The sequence below is a fragment of the Podarcis gaigeae genome, assembly GCF_964106915.1.
Source record: "Podarcis gaigeae genome assembly, chromosome: 5".
NCBI lineage: Eukaryota > Metazoa > Chordata > Lepidosauria > Squamata > Lacertidae > Podarcis > Podarcis gaigeae.
Genome location: NC_139681.1, coordinates 18,633,518 through 18,658,496, shown reverse-complemented (window position 1 = coordinate 18,658,496; position 24,979 = coordinate 18,633,518). Strand labels below are relative to the sequence as shown.

The following is a 24,979-nucleotide window of genomic DNA, read 5'->3' as shown; positions in this document are numbered from 1 at the left end:
TGCCAAGAGTACAGGAAGATAACACCTTTGTCTATCTTTCTCTCCATATATATACACGTAAATATATGTATATACACATCCAAGTGTGCATACATATATATATATATGTATCTCTATATATGAGCCCCCCCCCCCCACAGTTTCAAAGAGGAGAGAGAACTTTATAGCAACAGTTTGTTTCTTCGTTGGTTCTTGTGACTCTCGCATTAACTTCTTTGCAGGAATATACCTATATCTATATATATATACATGCACACATGTGGGTATATATACAAATGAAATTTTGATTCCAGGCTTCTATATTAAGATGCCAGAGGTGCCTAAGATTATTACAGTAGGAGAACTGCCTCTCCTGTTCCGTACTCTCCCCACCCCCTGTTTTATGTACCTCCCTTATGTTGCCACAGTGTCTGCTCCCTGTCTATTAACCTCTGCACTGCCCCATTGTCTTTGTCGTATTCACACCTTTGCTGAGAGATCCCTTGAGTCTTCCTTCAGCATACCTGTTGTACACACAATATTATTTCCATGTCCTAAAGTTTCACCTTCCATTAACAAAGTACAAATGTGTTGATTTTTCTTTTTGTTTACATTTAAAAGTTTGGGATATATAACATTCAGTCGGATTAATTGAGAACACGGCGTCACACAGAGAAACAACTATATTGTTTTATCCATGCACAGTGGGTGGCTCTTTGTCCTACATGTTCATATTCATACCAACATGGGAGAGGCCATTTACTGGGACCTTTGAATGAGTTGGCTAATTTCTCCACACTTTGCACTGGCATGTTTTGCATACTACTTTTGTGGGCCGATATTCAGCGCCCCATCTCGAGCTTACATGCCATCCTGCTGTTTTGGATTTGAAATAAGTAAGGCATGAACTACCAAATCCCTTTTACTTCTCTATTGCTTCACTAGCCTGCACTTCCGAGGGTCTCGCCCACTGGGACCTCCTCAACCTTGACATACTTTCATTGCTTCTTGCACTGCATACCCCAACCTTAGTTCTTCCTCCTCCTTCTTCCCTTCCTCTCCCTCCTGCTCCTGTTTTCGTTACATCATTCTGTGTAGTTTGTAACATTCTTTCTTTTTAGTTCTTATATCCTGTGGATTTGGAGTAGATATGCGAAAAAGAGAGGTGGCTTCCTGTCAGTTTGGCATTATTCATATGATCCAACTGCAGAGAAGTTACTGCAACACTTGGCATCTTCAAGGATCTGCAGTTGTTGCACCTCTTAATATGGCTTCTTGCTTACCAGTAATGTTAACCTCGTGGTAAAGGCATGCTTGGCAGTGTGAGAAAAGTGTGTGTGGTTTAAAAAGTGCACCGACTTGCTCCCAGAATAGAACAGCTTTGTGCTACCTTAACGTTCATTTGTTCGCATTATGTGGCTAACCCAATTAATGACCATGAACAATTTGAATGTTTGAGAACACATTGTGTTCGACACCGTTTTACTTGAAACAAGTTTGGACACATTCTTGCTAAAGGAGCAGGTGATGTAGTCTATTGGCAGTTGACATTCTTAGCAAGGACTTTAACTCCCTGGGAGCAACTCTTGCGATTGTCTGCTTTGGTGTTAAATGGAGCTTCAGTATTCTGTAACTTTATGGAGCTGCCTTGTTGTCTGCATTGTCTACAGTGAATTTTTTCCCCTATGTATATATAAAGATGTGGAATCTGTATTAAAATTAGTCAGAGAAGCCCCAAAGAAAGAAGCAGTAGGTGGGAGACACACAGCTCCCCAAAGAGATGTGTGTGCATGCCTCCCACACTGTTCTTCAAAAAGCTGCGAGGGTAAGGGTGAAAACGAAAACGAAAGCACACCTATAATTCCTAATTGCTTTAAGGACCACAGTTTAAGGAGCTGTTTGCCACATTACAAGCTGGCCTTATCATGAACCAATAGGCACAGCCCATGGACCAACAAACATTTAAAAAGACAACCAATAGCAGCTGTGTTTTGACTTTGTGATAAACCTAATCAAGAACATCCCATGTCTATTAAATTAAATACAGCAATTGCAATATGATGGTGAATAATATATTTTGTTGTGATCTTAAATTGCCTGGGGAATGGTACAGCACATCTACCTTATAATGGAAGTTACTTGTACTTTTTTTTGTTTTGTTACCCATCCCATCAAAAGTTTGCTCGTTGTTCTATACATGAGCTCAGAATATATGCACTCAGGAATTGTGTGCCTTGGTGTGCATTTGGACGTACTAGACATTTTTTACTGACATGGAGCCAGGAGTAGGTCTTTAGCTGGAGATGCCAACTCTTGATGCAAATATATTTACTACTACTACTACAACTAGCTGTGTGATATCCAGAAGTTTGGCAGGAATAGCTTTCCCCAACACTTTTTTTTTTTTTAATGATACATATGCTCTAGAAAACTTGAGAAACTTGCTTGGGTCTCCCTGTGGTCTTTTGTCCTGGCACCATTCAGGGCTACATGCTCTTAGCTTTCCTGCTCTTCGGTGCCAAATTGATATTGGTGGTTTTATATTTCGTGGGAAGCTGCATTTGTCAGCAGCAGATTTAGAACCTAATATATAGTTTCAAATTTGAATAGTCTGATGTAAAGACTGAGCAGATGTTTCAGTATGTAACATTTTCCAAGTTCTCAATCAGTTTCCTGCCCACTTCCAGTATATAGTACACTTAGGCATAAATCCTATGCAGCAGACCTGGTAGTATGTTCTGTTGAGCTAATCAGGGCTTATGTCTGAGAAGGCATGCATAGGATCACACTTTCTAAGGCTTGTACACACATAATTGGCAATAAGTCTCAGTAGACAAAATGGGCGCTTCTTCTAATTACACATAGATACAATTGCTTTAGTCCAGGGGTAACCAATGTCATGCCTGACAGGTGTTAGTGGGCCACACCTTCTAGAATACACCTGCCAAATGTTCTAGAAAAGAACATATTTACAGTCTAGTGGAAAGCCCAGCGACAATGGGGCAAGCAGATGAGGATGTTCCATAAGTCTGACAAGGTGACTGAAAAAGCCTGTTCATTATAATTGCTTACAGCATGGTAGAAGAATGGAGAGAAGGGCCTCCAAGGTTGACCTAAGTATTTGGCTAGGTATCTCTGTCCCAGACCATTTAAAGTCTTAAAGATTCTGACTAACGCTTTGAATTAGGCTCAGCAAAAAAATGGCAACTAGTGGAGATGATATAACACCAAAGTAATATGCGCTTTACACTTTGCTCGGTCAAAATGCTCCAGTCCAGTTGATGTATCGGAGCACTTCTGAGCGCCCTCCTGTCAGATGTACAAGAGCCTGAAGGAGCGTGTCCACTCCCATTGTTCAGCCTGGACACATATCTAGCTCACTGCGAGAAGTGAAGTTACAGGGAACCAGGCAGCCTTTGCTGTCATGGTGCCTACCTTGTGGAACACCCTCCAATCAGATTTCAAGGAGATAAATAATTATACAACTTTTAGAAGACATATGAAGGGAGTCCTGTATAGGGAAGTTTTTAATGTTTGATATTTTATTATGCTTTAATATTTGTTGGAAGCCACCCAGAGTGGCTGGGACAACCCAATCAGATGGGCAGGGCATAAATTATTATTATTATTATTATTATTATTTCTCAAAAGCAGGCTTTCATAGAGCATGTTACAGTAGTATAACCTGGATGCTATTAGAACATAAATGACCATGCTTAGACCTGTTGGTGAACAAATTTAAGCTGGTCAAAATATTTATGGGCATTAATGCCTCCTGAGTATCCAACCATGCTAACAGACTCATGATTCTCCAGACCTCCAAACTATGAAGCTGATTCTTAAAGGAAAGTGCAAACTCCAGCCAAAACAGGGTGAACACCCTAATCAGCACCTGCAGAACCCCCAACGAACCATGTAATCTTATCTGGAATAAGGGTTCTTCTTTTTTCTTGGAGAGCCATTGATAGCCTCTCCATATTGTTGTTGTTTAGTTGTGTCCGACTCTTTGTGACCCCATGGACCAGAGCATGCCAGGCACTCCTGTCTTCCACTGCCTCCTGCAGTTTGGTCAAACTCTTGTTGGTAGCTTTGAGAACACTGTCCAACCATCTCATCCTCTGTTGTCCCCTTCTCCTTGTGCCCTCCATCTTTCCCAACATTAGGGTCTTTTCCAGAGAGTCTTCTCTTCTCATGAGGTGGCCAGAGTATTGGAGCCTCAGCTTCACGATCTGTCCTTCCAGTGAGCACTCAGGGCTGATTTCCTTCAGAATGGATAGGTTTGATCTTCTTGCAGTCCATGGGACTCTCAAGAGTCTCCTCCAGCACCATAATTCAAAAGCATCAATTCTTCGGCGATCTGCCTTCTTTATGGTCCAGCTCTCACTTCCATACATCACTATTGGGAAAACCATAGCTTTAAGTATATGGACCTTTGTCGGCAAGATGATGTCTCTGCTTTTTAAGATGCTGTCTAGGTTTGTCATTGCTTTGCTCCCAAGAAGCAGGCGTCTTTTAATTTCGTGACTGCTGTCACCATCTGCAGTGATCATGGAGCCCAAGAAAGTAAAATCTCACTGCCTCAATTTCATCCCCTTCTATTTGCCAGGAGGTGATGGGACCAGTGGCCATGATCTTAGTTTTTTTGTTGAGCTTCAGACCATATTTTGCGCTCTCCTCTTTCACCCTCATTAAAAGGTTCTTTAATTACCCCTCACTTTCTGCCATCAAGGATGTGTCATCTGCCTATCTGAGGTTGTTGATATTTCTTCGGGCAATCTTAATTCTGGCTTGGGATTCATCCAGTTCAGCCTTTCGCATGATGAATTCTGCATATAAGTTAAATAAGCAGGGAGACAATATACAGCCTTGTCATACTCCTTTCCCAATTTTGAACCAATCAGTTGTTCCATATCCAGTTTTAACTGTAGCTTCTTCTCCCACATAGAGATTTCTCAGGAGACAGATGAGGTGTTCAGGCACTCCCATTTCTTTAAGAACTTGCCATAGTTTGCTGTGGTCGACACAGTCAAAGGCTTTTGCATAGTCAATGAAGCAGAAGTAGATGTCTTTCTGGAACTCTCTAGCTTTCTCCATAATCCAGTGCATATTAGACAAGATCAAATAAGCCACGAATAGTAAGGATCAGGCAGGCCCATAGTAAGCCTCACTTTGCTAAGAATTCTCAGGCTTTGTAAACTGAAAGGTATTTGCCAAAATATGATACCTAAGTAGTTTGTGGTTTATAGCAAGATTCTTTAGAGAGCTTTAATATCTGCCTAGAATTGTCTAAATTGATGTATTAGTTTTTTTCTGGCTCAAGACATGCCTGTGTATGGTGAAAATATCAAGAATTGATATTTCTCAACTTCAGTCCCATATTTTAGAATTCCACATCCAGCTTTGCTTTCATAATAGATATACTGAGTGTCAACTCTCCTTGTGAGCTACTTGAGTATCGCTTTGGATCCAACATAAGTTTATCATCTCCAATAGACTTTTAAAAAAACCTAACAACATCTCCCTTCATGAATACTTATTCAAATGTAGTCAATGTTAATCGCTCATATACCTGAATATAGCAGAGGTCTGCATGCGGGGCCATAACTCACTATGGATATTCAAGCCTCCTTCTCCTATATTTTCAGCCGTTTTTCTTTTTTAAAAAGATCAGTAGCTCTTTTAAATGTGAGGCTATCAGGAAAAACCTGCTGGAGACATTCCTACTGTGCTTAATGCCCTTTCCTAGAGAAAGTTCTCTAGCTGCATTTAAAATTCATTCTTGCTTCCTTTGAAATACCTTGGGCAAGAGCCTCCAAAAGTCATTCTGGAATTTCACTTTTGGCAAGCTCTATCCCTGAGTTAAATCAACTTTTTTTTTTTACCAGCTCCACCAGGATATCCAGTACTGCTGAGTGACAGACAAGCTTATATAACAACCTGCACTCACATTTTCTGTTTGGGTACAAAGGACCTCTCCTTTGTGGAAAAACCACCTGGGGCATTTTGCTTGTCTTATTTAAATAGTAAAAAATAAGTAGCAAAAATAAGGTAAAAATCTCTTTTGGTTCCCCCAAAATTTCTTGGATGTTTTGCCCGAGTGGGAACTTCCAAATTTGATGTTTGCTTCAGGTGAAATTGAGTGGCAACTCTAATTCTACTCATTTGTTTTGTAAGAAGTTAAACCTCTTCCTGTCTTCCAGGGTTCTGACCAATTAGTGCAAGTGCACTGATATGATTGGCATGTTACTGAAGCAATGATGTCATCCTTCACGGCTTTCTCTTGCACGTATTGATCAGTGAAGGAGAAGAGGCTGGATGGCTGTGCTTCCCTCCCTTGTCAATTATATTAGTCAGTTCGGTCCTGGTTAGAAAAGAGAAAAGACAGTGCAGATACCAGATACTGCAGATATAGCAGTAAATACGAAACTAAATCTCTGCTTCCCAACTTTGGGTGGTATCAGTTCTCCTGGTACAATGACTTTTAGCTGCACAATGAAACTCCACTGTCCCTCCAAAATATGTTCTGGATTTCCACTCCAACAACACTCCAGAGCAGATTTAAGATGGAGGTTGGGGCATGCAGGGAAAGGAGAAGGTGGGAGGGCTCCATTGCATAGCTAAAAGTCCTTGCATTGGTGGAACTGTCTAGTTAGATACCTCCCATTATTTCTAGTGATCCAATGTGCTACAGAATCTCTTCCATGTACTTCAAGGTTTTCCAAGTATACAATTTATAGCAGTATTTCTTGAGGGTGGGGGACAACAACTCTGACAGGACAATGCCAGGAAACTGTACCCTTTGTGACCTGCACTGTTTGTGCCATGTGTTCATATGTATGTGCTTTAACTGTCCTATCAGCTTCATCCCTTTAAAAACATGGTTTTCTGCCAAGTTGTATTGCATGGATGTCGACTCTCTTCTCACCTAACACAGACAAAGCAAAAGAATTAACACTCTTCTCACACTACTTGGAAAAATCTGAGGCTTTGCCACAAACAAAGGATAGAGTCCTAAATAGCTTAGATGGTCCAGTTTATTGATAGGGCAAGTTTCACGGACTTTCCTTAAAATGGATGAGGTGGAGTTATTGAAGGGAACGAGCTATTTTAGGAACACAAAAGTGTCACAGTGATGATGATAGTAGTAGTAGTAGTAGTAGTAGTAGTAGTCGTCTTACCCATTGCCTCCTAAGTTCTGCCCTAGAAGAATTTGGGATTGCCTGATACTTCACAGAACAAGCTGCTCTCCTGAATGCAGAAAAAACTTAAGAGAAAAATGATTACTGGTGTTAACACAACACAGTGTTATATTAATATCCAAGCTCTCTGCTGCTGTTTATGCAAAAGGTAATGCTAGGGACCTCCTGACCCCACCCCCTGCCATCACCAAATACATCCCTAGTGAACTTTGCATTGGAATAAGAGAACCTAGTTTCTCATGGGTGGGATTTGGAGCAGATCAGAAGGGGGATTCATGAACACCCATGCTCATCAGGATATTAGGATGCAACACCAGAGAAATTCATCCACTCTTTAGTGTTAATAATATGCTAAAGCCACCACTTAGCATCCTTTAACACAAAGAACCAGTTATTCCTACAATATATTTCACACTAAATAGGCATAACCATTTATCAAGTGGTAAGTTACCACAGCCTGTGTGTATTCAGCTAGTAAGTTAGTTCTCTGTGCTGTCCTGCAGTGAAGAGACGTTTACTCTGGCTCCATATTTCTAAGCTGATGTTGAAAGTGAGATAAAATTAAACATTGATTTGGCTTTCCAAATGTTTATATACCTACACATGATGATGAGTTACATACTCGGTAAATGGACTTCTATATTTACCCAACATCCCACCAAACCTCATGTAGTTGCAAGACCCCTGAGCTGGCATTGTTTAGACTTATGCTGATTACTGCCTGAAACCCAAAATAATTCATTTTGATGACCATACCTGAAATTCACAGAAGTTAGCAAGGAACAATGTGATTAGATATTATCCCCTTTCTTCAAATCTAGCTGATTTCACCCCCGCCCTGAAAGGATGAGTAATTTATTTTTATCCATTGGCAACACATTGAAAAGGAGCTTTGGGATGGAGAAATTATTAACCATTATACTCATTTTATGTTTTCTTTAGCTACAGTAACTGGTTGTCTTGTACCATTCCCCTTGAGTATATATGTGTATTGTACTGTAAGTAATGTGATATATAGAGATAGGGGGTCCATTAATAACGTCCCTATTTCAACAGAAATTGACATGAAGAGGTAAAATGCCTGAGAAATAGAGCCTTTTCCAAGCAACTCTTTCCTTGGGAATCACTTCCTTTCACATCAATCATTATGATTTTGTCAGCCTTTAATGCAGAGCAAAAAAATCAAAGCTTTTCTGAGAGGCTCCATAGACTTTTCCTCTCCTAATTTAAGACACACAACTCCTAATGCAAGTGTTGGGAGTTAGTTGTATGATTATTGCCATTGTTTATCTTTTGAATTTTAGGTATATTTAAAATATGCTTTAGGTTAGAGCCCTGGTCAGATTCGAGACCTTCAATAAAAGTGGCTTCCAGGTTTCTTACTTTGATTTTTCTCAGCTAATGGGCCCCCTATCACAGAACAAAGATAAAGCAATTAGTTTGATTTCACAACTGAAAAGCAGCATGACCTCATGATGTTATCTTCTTGGCTTTTGTTTGTTTTTTGTTTTGTTTGGTTTCGTCGGACAGTATATTAATCAATCCTGGAAACCATGTGAAGATTCAAGAGGGTACTTTAGGATTCTTCATTGCAAGCGATGCCAAAGAAGTAAAAAGGTAATACATTGCCAGATTTTATGTTGTTCTCTAGATCTCCTCCTCCTTCTTCTCCTTCTTCTTCTCCTTCTTCAATGTGGTATATGGTGCAACTTTAAACTGTCTTGGTAAACTGTGCTGGCAACTGTCCAAGGCATGTTTCAGAAACTGGTCCCACATAAATTTCCTTCATCTGGTGAGGAATAGAGCAAACCCTCAGCAGTGCAGATAAAAGATAGAGAAGGCCTTGCTGGTTCTGACCAAAGGCCCATGTAGTCCAGTGTTCTGTTTCTGGTGGAAGGTAATCAGATGACTCTGAAAAGCCCACAAACAGATACTGTAGTTCCAACTCAGTGGTGGCTCACGTGGTATGGTGGAACCATGCTCCCGACACCAGCATCACTGCATCAACTCCACACCCAAATGGGGCTGGTGTGAGGCAGGACTGTGCAGGTGCCACCTGTCACCCACCCATCCCCAGTTTTATTGTCACTTTGCTTCACCCTAGCTCCGTCCAGGTAAGCTGGAGCAAGCTCTGCTCCAAAAATTGGGCCCAAGGTGGACCTCAAGGCAGCTTACGCTTACTCATATAAAAAAACCTAAAGATTTGAAATCAGCACTAAAACAGCATACCAATTGAACATCACCAACATTGCATCATAAGACTAATCTGTATTATCAGGTGACACCAGCCACATGAGTATTGAAGGGCCTTTCAGAAGAAGAACACCTTTTGTCAACCTCCTAAAGAGCATAAGGGAGCCGGCCTAATGGGTCTCATTTGGGAGAGATCTCCATAAAGAGGGTGCTGCAACCACAAAGCCTTGCCTGTTGTAGGACCAAGTCTTAGAAGTCAGAGACCCTCAAAACATGATCTCACCATATGCTCAAAGTATATGGGTGAGGAGAACCTTTAAAAAAGGCAGTTCATTTAGCCCCAAGCCCCAGCTATCTGTCACAATATCATTTAGAACTGCATTGCTAAATAATAGTATATTGGATCAGAAGCCCCCACAGCAAGCAGGAAGTTGCCAGTTCTCCCCTCCCTGTTTATACTTTCCTACAATAAGGTGCGTGAATGGGGCTCTGACCTCATGCCAGTTCAGTGGGGTACATGGAGGGCTACAGAAAAGGATAAATGAGTGACCCCCCCTTTGTATGAGCAGAAGTACCTTTCACAGAGGAGTCCTTAAGCCAAGCCAAATATTCGTAAAGGATCAGAGGTGTCTGTCTAAGCACAGTAATTGCAAGAATAATTGCTATTGTCCTGCATTTGTTTCATGACAGCATCTGAATTCCTCTAAAACATTAAGCTATGTGAAACTAAGTGGAACAAATGGCCTTATATATCTTCAGCTGTCTGCTTTTTTAAAAAAATATATATAAAATTAAAATAAAAACCAGGGGGCTTTGAGCCAGCAGTTCCCCTGCCAAGAACAGTGTTTTCATCTCTTGTGTGTTTGGATAATAAAGTCACTTTGGATGCTACTTTCCAAGATGAAAGCTGGATGATCTGATCCACTGTGTCATATTTATTAACCGTTCCCCCAATTATTTTCAAGTTAAATTTATTAAAAGAAGCACGAACTTGAATCACCCGGCCTTGTGTTTGAAATTAATTGTCTTGTAGCAAACATTTCCTTTTTTAAATGTCTAAACCTTTCAAAAGATTAAAGGAAATTAGTGCTGGCATGTTTCATTAATTTGGCACTTGTAGCAAGGAGGAAATGTGGGACTAATTTCATTTGTATGGATTAAGAAATGTGTCAGTTTTTCCATTCTCCCTCCCTCTCTAGGGCATTTTTTTACTGCAAGGCCTGTCATGATGACATCACAGATCCCAAAAGGATAAAAAAATGCGGCTGCAAACGACGTAAGTAATCTTCCTCCCCCCTCTCCCCCCCCAGCTTTTCTATTCTACAGAAACTGTTAAGCATTAAGGGATCTCTTTTAAATATATTTTTATGTTTTGAATAGTGCTAGAGAGAGGCTAGGAAATCTGTACATACCAACACAGTTAATAACTGTCTCCTGCAATATCTGCTTGCATATTTTGAGATTTAAATTTCCCACTGTTTGGTTATACTTGCGCCGTTATTAGAACTTATTTGGCATCTTAAGTTAACAAAATTTAGAGAATGATTACATTATGTATAGGTATCAAAATTACGTATATAGGCTTAGTGTTTTTTCCCCTCCCCCCTCCCCCAAAAAAACATTAATAAGGGTTTCCACCGATCAGTACACTTATTGCCTGTTTGAAGCAAAACCCACCATAACTTACATGAATGAAAATACCCTAATTTTAAATTACCTGAACTTTGCACATATTTGTTTTTGTTTCGTTTTGCATATACAAATCGTGGACATCAAGCACTGATCAGAAAGAGCTGTGCAGGAAATTTAAAGAGGCTGTGTCCAGCCTTGGGAAGCAAAGCAGATCTATAATCCCCAAGCTGCTCCACAGGGACCAAACTTTGGGAAGCTCCCTAAACAAACTGTGCAAAAGCTCACTGGCGCATTGAAACCTCAGCCCAGAGTCCATTTATTTATTCTAGGTTAGCAGGAAGAGCTGACTTGTGTCCCTGCCGATGCTGTTGGATTCCAGCTTGCATCAATTGCAGCCAGCCAGAGTGCTGCAGTCCAACAAAATCTGAAGGGGCACAATTTAGCCACCCCTGCAGTAAACGAGTTAATATTAGGGCCAGTTTATATAATCAGCAGAATCAAGTGATAACACTTTATGTGGACTGCAATTATGTGGGCTTGCGTTTGAGAGCTGCGGGTTGCATGTTTGAATGCTTCTCACCAATAACAAAACCATCTTATCCTTCCTATTCATGTGCTATTTTTTCATGCACAGGTGGGGGGAGGAGTTGGAAGGGGCCTTCTCAAAGGCTGAAGTGGTCTACACCAAGGGAGGAGACGAAGTTTTATCGCAATTCTGCTGATCATATAAACTCCTCCTTTATATGAATACTGCAGATCATATATTTGCGTCACTGCCCATACAGAAATATTATGACAGGCAGACAGATAACAGAATGACAAAGGAGAATAAACATTTGGGAGGCCAATGGGAGGAAGTGAAAGAACTGGAAATTAATCCTCCAATTAATGCCTTCCAGCAGAAGGTAACTCTAAAACTACAGGGAAGCCCTCAGAGGACCAAACTGTCAGCCCTCGGTATATAAGAAATAGTCTAGTGATTGCAAGCATCAGTCACCCTAGCGAATGAAAAACTGTTGGACAGATGCTGAAATAAAATGAAGGATGGCATAGAAGGAAGATGTCAGAAACGTTGTCCTAAGCATGGAATCAACCAGACAGGTTGGGAAGAAGGCATGGATAGCAAAATTGGACACACACACCCCTTTGAGTATTTCCTCACAGCACAATCTTATGCAGTCCACTCAGAAGTTAGTCCCATTGAGTTCAATAAGACTTATGTCCAAGCAACTATATATAGCATTGCAGACTAAGAGTGGAGTTCAGCATTGCACTGCTGTGAATGTTGTGTCTGTGTGAGCAGTTCAGCTTGCCAGATGGAACAATCCCACTTTCCTTCCTCCATGGGCTGTTCTGGGGCTTCTGCCAAGGGAATATTCACAAGCAGAAGTTCTTGAGCAGCCTTTATGCTGATAGGGCTACTTTGCTGCATCCCATCCTAAGTCTCCTTATTTCTGTGTGAGTCCATCTGCACATGAGTCCACACATTGGCCAGAATTGCATACAGTGCACCATGTTGCATTGTTGCAATGCAAATCTAGGTCTGAAACCTGGAGGGGGGGAGTTGCAGGAGGAAAGCAGCCAATTCACCTTCTACTGACTGCATCTGCCCTGCAAATTTTCCCTACGAAAAACCACTTTGTGGCAGTAGGGTTTGCTCACATAACTGTGGTTCCGGGCACAAACCTAGTATGCATTTGGCATCTCAACACATACGGAATATAAGTGATCCCTCATTAGAGAGCAACCTGTGCCTAATTAAGCATGGCCAAATCCCATTGATTCCAATGGATGTCCCCTAGAGCTGGATGTAACTGGGCCGTTACTTGTAATTTGATTAAGGCCCTGCCAGTGAACCATGATACCTAAGACTGTTGAGAGTCGCTGGCAGTTTTTTGCATGCCCAGTCGCAGTGCATTATTATCCCTCAGGGAAGAGCCATGTGCTGGAGTTCTAAATCCCTCCAGTGAAGAGGGAGAGTGCTTGTGAATGCACTAGCTCCAATACCTGTCATCTTCTTGCCATCCCTGTTTGCCTCTGTAACGGAATGGGGATTCTGTTCCACTCATGTAGGCTACCTGCACGATTTTGAACCCTGAAGTGGGGGGGTGAATGTGCTCGATTCCACTCTTTCTTGTCACATGAGGACTTCAGAATGCCTGGGAACCCTCTGCATGTTTGCCACAATAGCTTTGCATGCTTTAGAGCAGTGTTTCTCAACCTGTGGGTCCCCAGATGTTGTTGGACTACAACTCCCATCATCCCTGAGCTCTGGCCTTGCTAGCTGGGGGTGATAGGCGTTGTAGTTCAACAACATCTGGGGACCCACAGGTTGAGAAAGGCTGCTCTAGAGGAATTGGGGGGGGGGGGGGACTTCACTCATTTCATGCTGCTCTGCGTAAGCAGAGAAGGCTCCCTATAGCAGGCCAAGAATTCTCTTGCAGGGAAGATCAGTATCCGTGGGCAAGGTCTTGTTGAAGGCTGCTTATCTGCCCTTCATGTTCTTCTCACTGAAGGACCCCTGGTAAGCTTTAAAGCAACCCCAGGGTTCACAAGAAAGCCAATGACGACACAGCTCAGTCATACTGGTGACAGCTCTTCAATCCAGCCCTCCAGCAGTGAGGCAGAGGTCTTTGTAGTCTTGCTACCCAAGATTCCAACCCTCACCCCAAGAATTTCTGAGTCTGGGGACTGCCTATTCTGCCGTTTTCACCTGTAAATTGGCAGAGGCATAGAGAAGCGTAGCACCACCTGGTGAAAGCTAGGTAAATAGTGCACGTGAATAGACGGAAGGAATATGATTCATTTCAGTTGAATTTCAGGAGACTAGCAGTAGAGGATTGCAGGCCATGTTAGGAGAGAAGCATGTCAGCCAGGACAGGAGGAATGTCGCCTACCTCTCTTCCCCCTCTCCTCTCCACTCCCCATGTCTTTCTGTGCAGCAGAATTTGACTAATCTGCTGTAATATGTCAAATAGCTACATTAGTACTGACAATGGACTTTGTAAAGCTGCAAGATTTGGAGTTCTACACTCTCCACTCAGTTTGTCAGCTTCATTTATGGATGGCCGTGAGAACGAACCTTTTCTCTCTCTGCCATCCCTCTCCCCCCCCCCCCGCCACACTTTTGCTTTTTGTAATTGATGAGCTTCATAATAAAAATTAGAAACCTTAAATGGAAATTATGCATAAGATGAAAGGGAGGCACGAGAATAAACCTGTGTGTACAGGTGAATGGAATTTGATAGAATATCTTCTTTTACATGGAAATCTTAATTATTGTGGCATTAATTACATGCAGTTTCCTGGGATAGTTGAAAGCCATGTTCTTTAATAATGCATCAGAGGTTTCACGTCCCTTCAGATGCTGTCTGAACATTAGCTTCAGTATTGTCAGGGTCTAAAAGTGAGTCTGACCTACATAGCTGTTTGTCCAAACCTGTTAAGCCTAGTATTAATAATTCAGCACAGAGCTCTGCAGTTCCACAAAGCCAGAGATAATTAGAGTAACCGTGCTTTCCTTTCACAGATATTTCCCCCCCCCCTTCTTACAGCCCTCTTCTCCCTTTTCCTTTAATAATCTGTAGATTTTCATGTCCAAAAAGAAATTTTGCTGTGAAAATCTTGTGCTCTGGATTACTGTGGTAGCCTTGCGGTATAATCTGCTTTCAGTTGTGTTCTTGCTTTAATTTCATTACAACTTTCCAGCAGAGAGCCAGTATTAATGCATGTGTACATATTGTGGTTAGAGAAACAAACCTTCATTGAGGCTGCAGTATTTAGTCGATTAAGTGTGTTAGACATCTTTTTAACTATATATATATATAATGCAAGCTCTTACAAAAATTGCAGGTGGCACTTTAGCAGAGATGCTTCCCCCTTCTCTTGCAAGGAGGAGAACCCTCTTCTAAGATGGTGCCTGCCTGCTGAGATGCTATGAAATGTTTGCATGGATCATCTAAAAATGAACATTGTTTTTCCCCCCCAAGCAGAACAATCGTCTGATTCATATTCAGATAATTTGGTGATTGACTTTCTTATTTAACAGAATGATCAATGAAAACTTAACACGACTGATTCATGTAACTGAATGATCGCTCTAATGTTTATATTTGCCACAGCCAGCCTGAGATGAAAGTTGCAACGGGGGAGGATGATATACTTACTCTTGTTTCTTCTTGTTGTATTAACCAGTTTAGTATAAATATGCAATGCTTTTCTTCCCCTCCTCCAGCCTCAATGCTTCCTTCCAAAAGGGGGCCATTGAACCCCCGAGGTACAGGTCATGTGTGTGTACACTGATAATGTTTGAAGGAAATTGCATTAACCTGTGATAATTGACAATGTTTTGATTTATTTTTCCTCTTGCTGCCTTGGAACACGGCCCCTACTATATTTTAACTACACACTGATAGTGATCTATTGTGAGTAAAAACGGGCTCCCTGTAGCCCAGAGTGCAATCCAACCTGTCTTTCTTCCAGTAGAGAGTATTCATTTGTTCAGTATTCCGGTTCTTTTCTTTACACTTTTATGTTGCATGTAGCGGTGGCGTCCCATACCCACACCTTTCCTCATTCTTTATTGACCTTTTTGGTCAGGGTGACGTTGAAGAAAATACAGCAGTCTTTCAACTTGCTTTCCCCTGGCCTCTTCTCATTCCCAACTGTATTTCCCCTCCCCCAATTGTAAATCAAACAATTTTTTCTCAAGCTTTCCTAATTCCTTATGTATTACGAGGCTGAGAGAAATTGCCATCCCTGTTTGCAGCAGGTCAACATCACAGACTAGGTTAATATTCGTCCCCTCAGCCCAGGAGAACCCTGGGAACTGTTTTCCTACAAGGGTCTCCAACGGAAAACCCATCAGTTCTTAGGAGTCTTTTGTGGAAGGTTGAGGGAAGCCATGTATACTGGTTTTAAACCAGTATATATTTGTACTGCAGAAATGCCCTTTCCTCTGTTGTTCAGTTCTAGGTCCCAGTCAAAGATGCACAGAACGTTCGATATAAAATACCCAATGAATGACTTCCGGCATCAAACATTCAAACTTGGCAAGTACTCATCTGTGCACCAGTTAAGGCACCCTGATATGCTAATACAGTTGTGGTACTTGTACTGATTAGACACCAGTTCTTCAGTAGAAAGAGGTGGTTCTAAAGCACTAATTATAAATTATTGTTGCTAAGTGTTTCCCTCAGTCTGTAGACTTTGCTGAAGAAATGACAACGATCATGTGCGCATGGCCTAAGTATATTTTTAGTGGCATCCACTGTCTCCAATTTTGTTTATCACTCCCCATTGAAATGCTTTTCATATACCCTCCAAAACACATGAGGACCACTTCCCTGTGAGTGGTACCCACAAAGCAGGGAAGGCCTTTAAATGATCCCGATCACATAGGTAGGGGCTGACTGTACCACTCTTTCCATGGGAACCAAGACTTCGCCTCAAGCAAAGTACCAATTCCATGGCCAGGAACCATCGCAATAAGCCACCTTCTATGTGGTTGTTTAAATGTTGCTCTCAGCTATAAACCACTCATAGATAAGTAGTTCCCATGCAGATATAGAAATGTGTAAAAGGTCATCACATTGTGAATTTTATCTGGTTTCAAATATTAGCAAAAGTGAGGCCAGGTCAGTCTAGTGTACAGCATCGTGTGTGCATAGAGTGTAGCACTGAGTGGGAGGCAAGAGGGTTGTCAGACTTACTGTAGATAGTTTGGCCTGGTGAACTTAGCCTCCTTCTTCCTGCATTTTTGTTATGTTTCAGAAAGAAAGACTAAATAATACCTCCGTCAGAAAAAGAATGCTGGCATTGTGGAAATCCTAAATACTACATTTTCTGTAATGTATCAGAGCATAGGGCTGCTTAATTGGTTTGTAACCAATTATGTGTTAAGCAGAGAGCTGCAGCTAATCCAGGATAACAACAACAACAACAAAATATTTATACCAGGCATAGGCAAACTCGGCCCTCTAGATGTTTTGAGACTACAACTCCCATGATCCCTAGCTAACAGGACCAGTGGTCAGGGATGATGGGAATTGTAGTCCCAAAGCATCTGGAGGGCCGAGTTTGCCTATGCCTGATTTATACCCCACCCATCTGGCTGGGTTTCCCCAGCCACTCTGGGCAGCTCCCAACAGAATATTAAAATCACAATAAAAGATCAAACATTAAAAACTTCCCTAAACAGGGCTACTTTCAGATGTCTTCTAAAAGTCAGATAGTTGTTTATTTCCTTAACATCTGATGGGAGGGCGTTCCACAGGGCAGGAGCCACTACTGAGGAGGCCCTGCCTTCTGTGAAACTGTACCCTTATTAAATGCCCCCCACCCCCTAATTGTGCCTTGGCCTCATTCGTATCCCAGTGCTGCTGTTCCCCCAGCACAGCAGAGTTCTACTTCTGCAATGGGAATTTCCCCTCCTCTTTCCTTGTAGCCCTCCATGCACTGTCCAAATGGGCTCCACAGGGTCGATGGGCTGCCCACCCACCCCAAGCAGATTTTGAGAGCATGCAGGGAGAGGAAAGGCAAGGGAAGCCCATTTGCACAAGTGGAACTCCATGGGCACAACCTTGGATGCAAGCCGTGAAGTGTAAATCAGTCCCCTGGGGCACTGCTATTCATTTACCTTTGGGCTACATTTCAAAAGACAGTTTACCATCTGGGAGTGGGGGAGAGAAAGTGTACCCAAGCTACACATTGCTTTAAATGTGTTGTTGCATTTGTGCACCTTCTTCTTTGTTCCATTTTTTTAAAAAAAATAGAGTCTGCACTGAATGCTTCTAAGCTAAACTTCTAATTAGTCTTGTGCACTTGAGGGGAAAGTTAAGTAGCGGCAGGACATGGTGTGGAATATTCTTTTAAGAAATAAAAACACCCAAGAGCTTTGTAGCACTTTAAAGGACTAACAAATGCATTATGGCACAAGCTTTCAGGGAATCAAGTCCACTCTGTCATAGGGGGCCCCTCTGTCCTCCAGAGGATGTGGGGTGCTCAGTCTAAGGAGTGGAGCCTTCCTGCTGGCTTTCCTGAAATGCAACCCCTGCCCCCATTTGCAACAGGGTTGATACACCTCCTGATAAGCCACTTAAAAATATTTTAAAGTAGTGGAAGGGAACTGCAGTTTCAAAAGGGCACACGTGTATGGACAAGAAGCCCAAGTAATATGGCACTTTGCCTGGTGGGCCTCCCACCCAGCTTGAGTGCATCTTTGGCACCTCTCAAAAAGCTATTATCACATGGGGTTACTTTGTGTACTCCTGCACTTCAGTAGCCTTTTGTGATAGTGATTATGATACCCATTGTGAGGCAAGGAGGAACATAAAATTTCTGCGGTGTTAGTTCATGTTCACGGCTCGGCATCCATGAGCAACTCAGGGATCACATTAATTAGCCAGCTTGTTCAAGATGATCAGTGATGGCTGAATAGAGCCAAGTTCAGGCATGGCCAGACTTGGCCCTCCAGATGTTTTGGGACTACAATTCCCACAATCCCTGACCACTGGTTCTGTTAGCTAGGGATGATGGGAGTAGTAGTATCAAAACATCTGGAGGGCCAGGTTTGGCCAAGATCATTGCCTTGCACAGAGTTCACAAAGAATTCACTAGTATGACTTTCTGGGGTTGAATTCCCCTTGTTGATTTAATTTGGGACCAATTGCTCAGAACTTAGCACTGTTGGATTTTGCACCACTTGAAAGATTTCCTTCTCACACATACATTTCCCTGGAGTTATATGATTTTATAGCTTTATGACTTTATAGTTTTATGGCAGCCTTGATATTTATAACGAGCTGGCAGTTTATCAACATTCTTATTAAAAAAAATGCAGAAATAAGACTTAACCATGGTTAGCAGGAATCATGGATCGTTTGCTGCCCCAGCTCTGGTTAAGGCCCAGGTTAACACTTTGGGTTAGCTTGGCACACTAAACCCTGTCCCCAGATAGCATGTATATGTCGACTAGCAAGCACAGAGACTGGAGCACTGGGAGAGCTAACCATGTTTAATGAGAACAAACTATATGTCGTATTAGAGTTCATTTTACTTTATTAAATTATAATGATTAAATTATAATCCTGGTTTTACTCTTAAAATTATTTTGGTTTTCTTTAGAAACACTAGTTCTGTAAAACATCATCCCAGTCAGAATCCTGATAGTTGTGAATATATTTAACTCTTAAGTAATGTTCAGCAAAATCATTTAGTTACTGGCAGGGAAATAAATCCATAGTCTTTGAAAGGCATAAATTGTATCAACTGAAATGTCAGTCACAGTCAACAGACAAGGTCTGAATCAATCAATGAATGCACAATTCGGGTATCAAATTTTAGTGTATTTGAAATTCAAACTTGTTACCTGAATATTTGGAGGAGTCAAATTTCGGCAGTCAAAATAAGATCCGTTGTGGGGCTGGCACATACCTTATTTTCAGAGGCGAGTCAAGGTGGGTAGATTTTTCTTGCCAATTCTGGTTACAAAATCCACACCCACCGCTGTTGGTGTGAGTTTATAGGGTGTTATTTTGCCAATGTTTAGATAAAGCAGGAGTGAACAGCCTTAGAGACACATGTGTCCCTCAGCCTAATTTTATGTGACACCCACCCACCCCCGTTGATTCCCAAAGCCCCCTGCAAGTGGCTAGTTCAGAACTTTGTCAAAAATGAACAGCAAATCAGAAGGAAGAGGGAGAAGCAGCGGGTGGAAGCCGCTGTCAGAAAGGGAGAAAAAGTTATGCTTCCTTTGACTCTGACCTTGCCCATTGCTGGCTTTTAGCCCAGGGGTCAGCAAGGTTTACCACTCCTGGGCCGGTTCACTCCAGCGGAGATCCCTCCACAGGCCGAATCGCGCACGCCTGCGATTTCCAGCACCTGCGTCTGCGCAGACACGATTTCCAATGCCACGGAAGTGAGTCCCCGTGCTGCACTGGCAGCTTGGTTCGGGGGCCGGTTAAATGACCCCCGTGGGCCACTTGTGCCCCATGGGCCTTAGGTTGCTGACCCCTGTTTAAACCCCATGCACAGTCAGCATGCAGCACTCAACAGATTATCCCTAAAGGAATGCGGAACTCAACCAAAAATAATACTGCCCAACTTGCCCTAAATGATCTAAAAGTAAGGTTTTGTTCGTTCTTCCTTGCACATCAACACTCAAACTCTGATCTCGGCTAGAACCAGTACCGGCAGGCAATACATTGCTGATGCTTACTGAGTGTGGGAAAGACAAGACTGTGGCTTGCAGAGGATTTTCCGTGGTATTTAGATTTGCAGTTTATAATATAATTTTAGTGTAGATACTCACTTATTAAGAAACATGCGACTTCCCCATGTTGTATGCTGAAGGAATATAAAAGGCAGGGAATATAAAAAGTTGATTGCTTTCTTAGACACCATTAATCCAAACATGCTATGAAACATTAGGAAAAGTGCTATATAGTAGAATGATCAAACTGCTTCCTTCAATAACTTATATATAGCTAAGCAATTTCTGACTGCTAAGCCCTGGCAATCTGTATAATCGGAAACAGCTAACACTCTCCCTTTAATATTCTTTAAAAGCCAGAACTTTAAAAAAAAAAAAATTGCAGAAGGCTCAGGAAGGCTGTGGTTACTATGGAATAAGGGAGAGAAAGCTCTGCCTGTTGAGCACAGAGAAAAATCAATTGTCACAACCAGTTTTAAGACACGCTGCTGTATTTTTAAATTTTTAAAATATTTTTTACACAGCTGAAACAGCTGTGGGGGGAACCCTTTGCTATTCTTCAGGTTGATGATCTTTTCCAACATCGCCACAAGGCAAATTAAATCAATCTAGCTGTTCCTGTAACACTACAGTTCCTTTGTGACCGTAATTTCTTTGTGAAGTTTTCCTTTGTTGTCACTTACCTCTTGCTGTGGATCATAAGAGAAGTTGAATTGAAATGACATTGTATCCATTTCAATTCATAATGATAGTCTGGCTCTTTTCCCCCTTTCCCTTTTTTTTTTTTTACTCAACCCCAGTTGACTGACACGGAGTCCAGGTTTTCTTTAGCCAGCTGTTGTTTGGTGCAGTTCCACTAGATGTCCTCATAGATCTACTTTTTGTTACCATTGGCGATGTAAAAGCCAGGCAGAGGAGTGGTAGCAGTTGGATATAGACAATGGTAACAAAAAAGCAGGTAATCAGCAGAGAAGACCTTTATCCCTGTTTGCTTTGCTTGTCAAAGTGAAAATATTGTTTAGTGGGCAGATACCTTCTACCGAGGGTATATGATTGAAACTGGTTGGCTTTTGTAGAATTTTTAGAGGTGCTCCAAGTACCATGACACCAAAATTAATGAAGTTGTACAGAAGAGTCTCCCGTCTTTCTGCTGATTGCCATATTTAATTAACATTTATGGTGGTTTAATGGGAAACAGTATGTGTCTGGCTGTACCAGCTTTAATCACTCCATCATGTCTTTAATCTGCTCAGCAACCATTATTCCTAATACTCCATCTTGTTATATGTTTGCGGGTGTATTTAAAAATATTTATTTTCCTCTTCTATTTGGTATGAATGCAAAATGACTGTGTAACAGGAATGAAGAGTAATAAGCATGTTGCCTTATAAACTGTGCTGCTCTGATATGTGATTGCTCATATGATGATTGATTAAAACCTTCATAGCAAGTCCTTTTGAGAAGTTTGCTATCAGATTTGAGACTGTTTCCTGCATGTTAACAGAATGTATTATAAAATGATGCATGGTCTCCAGAATAATTGATATTAATAATTAAAAACAGTCCCTGAAATGCATTGGGTCTTGAAATGTGCCTTGCACCAGTTCCATTATTGAACAGAAGAATACAAATTATTGTTGAAGAAAATGGTTCTTAAATATTTTCCTCTTCTGTACCCTCCCTCCCCCAGTGTCTTATTCTATTATTGCATTTTGACAAAATACAACTTAGATGGAAATGAAAACCAGGGACTGTTACTAACCAATATCAAAACATTATACAACTGGCAGTTACTTGGGTTTCGCTACAGCATTTGATTAGTAGAAGCTTCTTCAAAGCAGCTGTATATTATGCATGGAAGAACTTTCATTTTTCTTTCACTAAATCAGTGCATTTCAGACCAGATCTTAATTTTCCTTTAAACAAGAAGAAAAAGCCAAATATTGTTATGTTTTGGGGATTTTTTAATGTAGGGATATTTGGACAAACATCATCTTTGTTGAATGAAGAAATGTTTTCCTTCTTTTTTCTGAATAACCCTTAAATGAGTTATGGAGATGCAAAGAAAAGACGGGGGAAACTGATAAGTTGTCCCGAATAATTTTTAGCCGTCTAAACTGTTACCTATCAAAAGCTGTAGTGGAATTCCAGCTTTCTCCTAAAAATCAAGTTCTGGGGAATGATGTATGGTGTGCTGACCGAGCCTGATGTTGCATGTTGACATATTCAAACAGCTGCAAGATAACTCAAAGAGAATGCTAAGAACACATGCCACAGGAAATGCAAGCAAAGTTTTAGAGGAACAGAATCACTGCTGAAGAGATCACTCATCCATCTCCCTCAATGCCTGTTTCCCCACAACCATGGTGTTACCCCTTGCTTGTCAGATATACTGTGTATGGCAAGTCATAGAGGCCTTAGAATAGGACTTGACCCATTTTGGGAGATTTATATCCTTTCTCAGTTTAAAAACAACAGCAACCCCCCAAGTCAATGGGAAATGTTTTAAATTAACATGGGAATTGTGACTGCTTCTTTGTATTTTTTTTAAAAAAGTTTGGGTGCTCATTTGCTCTTACGGGTTGTGCTTTTTGACTACCAGCGACATGCTTCAATGTCACTAAAATTAAATTAGTTCATGCTAAGCCATTGCCAATAAAATATGGCCCAGTGCAACATGAGAAACAATTATAAGATGTCCTTTGGTTTCACCTTCATGTGTTATTTGTGAATGAAGTCACGTTAGTAGAATTGAACAAATTGGGCTTTCACTTGAAGCACTGAAACCTGAAACCATTCCAAGTTGAAGAACTGTCAATTTGCATTGAGCTCCATCAGCCTCACTGAAAAAGAGGGAAATCATTGACTTTATGACATTTGATGGCTTTTCAAAATTATTTCTTGTGGTGGCTACAATACTGAAATCCCGCAATAGATACAGAAGAGAAAAGATGATGATGATTAGTTCAACATGTTCCAGTGGACCCATATTTGGTGCACTCTGGTGATGCCTTACATGTGAACTGCCCTTAATGTTGATCTTAGAACCACAGAATTGTGGAATTGGAGGGCACCCTGGGTGTCATCTAGTCCAGCCCCCTGCAATGCAGGAATCCCAGCTAGTAGCAGCATCTCTTGCAATGGACATAATTTGGTATTTTGTCAAAATGGTTTTATGTCCTCTGAGGTGCATGCTCAACGAATGGGATTGTGATCTCCTTAGTACTGAGGGGAGGAAATGGCCGAAGCCAAATTTAGCTTAGGAAGCAATGGCTTTGCACTATTCACCTTTTCAATTTAAAGATTACAGTGGCAACAAGGGTGCGAGGGAAAACCTTTATATGTTTCTGCCTCTCTATTACCCCCATGCAAAAAAAAAAAAAAGTATTTGTCTTGTGTCACCCCCTAGACAGAACAGAAAGAATCACTTATCTTTCCTTTACATTTGACGTACAACCACAGTGCTATTAATAATCAGAATGATTATATCCCTGGGTCAAGACTGCCATAAACTAAGGCCTGTATCTTAAATCCCTTAAATGACCTTCCAGCTGCATTGTTATATTTAACCTTTCCATTAACCTGCTACTCTTCCTCTCCTCCCATCCAACCCATGGTTATAGCCAAGATGTCCATCTACAAGAGAATCAAACTGGCATGTTGTTTTGATTGCGGACGCTCTGAGCGTGACTGCTCTTGCATGTCAGGCAGTGTGCATAGTAACATGGACACCCTTGAGAGAGCCTTCCCACTTTCTTCTGTCTCTGTTAATGATTGCTCCACCAGTTTACGTGCCTGTAAGTTTTAACACCAGCACATGCTGTTCCATGTCTGTGGTGTCTGTGGTATCATCCCCGTCCTGTGTCGTACATTGTGGTTTTATTGTTTTGGCTTTCTCTCCTCCCCTCCCCTCCCCTTTTCCTTTTCTTGTTTCTTTTTTTTAATATATATATACCGTGAGTCAGCACGTTTCCTCCCCCCCCCCTTATAACTACTTTAATTTATACAGATCTATATTTATATATTCTTCAATGTACTTCATTAAAAGAAACAATATTTTGTGTAATTGTTGCTCTCCCTTCCTCTTGTGAGCTTTTCGGGGAAAATGCATCTTGGCAACAGTGTAGTTTCGTGACATTTTGTTTCTGATTCATACGCACAGTATAATGGTGGTTAAATGCTTTCTTAATGGCTGTGGTAGACATGCTATGCTCTGAACCAGGCATAGGGACAATGACTTAGGGAACAAATGCTGTAGCTATTTTGGGCAGATTTGGAACAGTTTGCAGTACGTGTAGCACGCAACCTGTTTAGCATCAAAGGTGTGGCTTTGGAGATCTGCAAATAACCCATCTTTTGTCTGAACTAACATAATTTGATTATCATTTAGCACTACCAGTATCGGTTCATGGTTGGTGGGTGTTTCACAAACTCTTTCTTCTGTATAACTTATCTAATTACATGTTTTGACCTGGTGGTCCATGCAAGCCTTTGAGGGTAACACTTGAGTAGCCAGTGAAACATATTGGGGACAGGTAACCAGCACTGAGAATTGAAAAGTCAGTAAACTTTAGAGCAGAAATAGCAAACTCCTGGAGTTACAGTATTCCATACATAGTGCACTAACTTCTCCCATGCTTCTCCCATGAGTTGCTAGGTGCTGCCTTACTCTGAATCAGACCATTGATCCATGTAGACCAGTATTGTCTACTCAGACTGGCAATAGGTCTCCAAAGTCTTGGCTACTACTTTCCCATGCTGTCTA

General features: G+C 41.4%; 1 protein-coding gene across 14 annotated transcripts in view; it reads left to right on the top strand.

Moving 5' to 3' along the window:
• KCNMA1 (potassium calcium-activated channel subfamily M alpha 1) overlaps positions 1–24,979 on the top strand; it is a 545,541-nt gene that overhangs the window by 402,199 nt on the left and 118,363 nt on the right. For 12 of the 14 annotated variants that reach the window (XM_083738253.1, XM_083738251.1, XM_083738257.1 and 9 more), the window contains 2 exons: positions 8,709–8,795; positions 10,571–10,647. In XM_083738253.1, coding sequence (XP_083594379.1) covers positions 8,709–8,795; positions 10,571–10,647 — 164 coding nt within the window. Of the gene's footprint in view, positions 1–8,708; positions 8,796–10,570; positions 10,648–23,837; positions 24,012–24,979 lie in introns of all 14 variants that reach the window. The other 2 variants (XM_083738255.1, XM_083738256.1) reach the window with 1 other exon arrangement.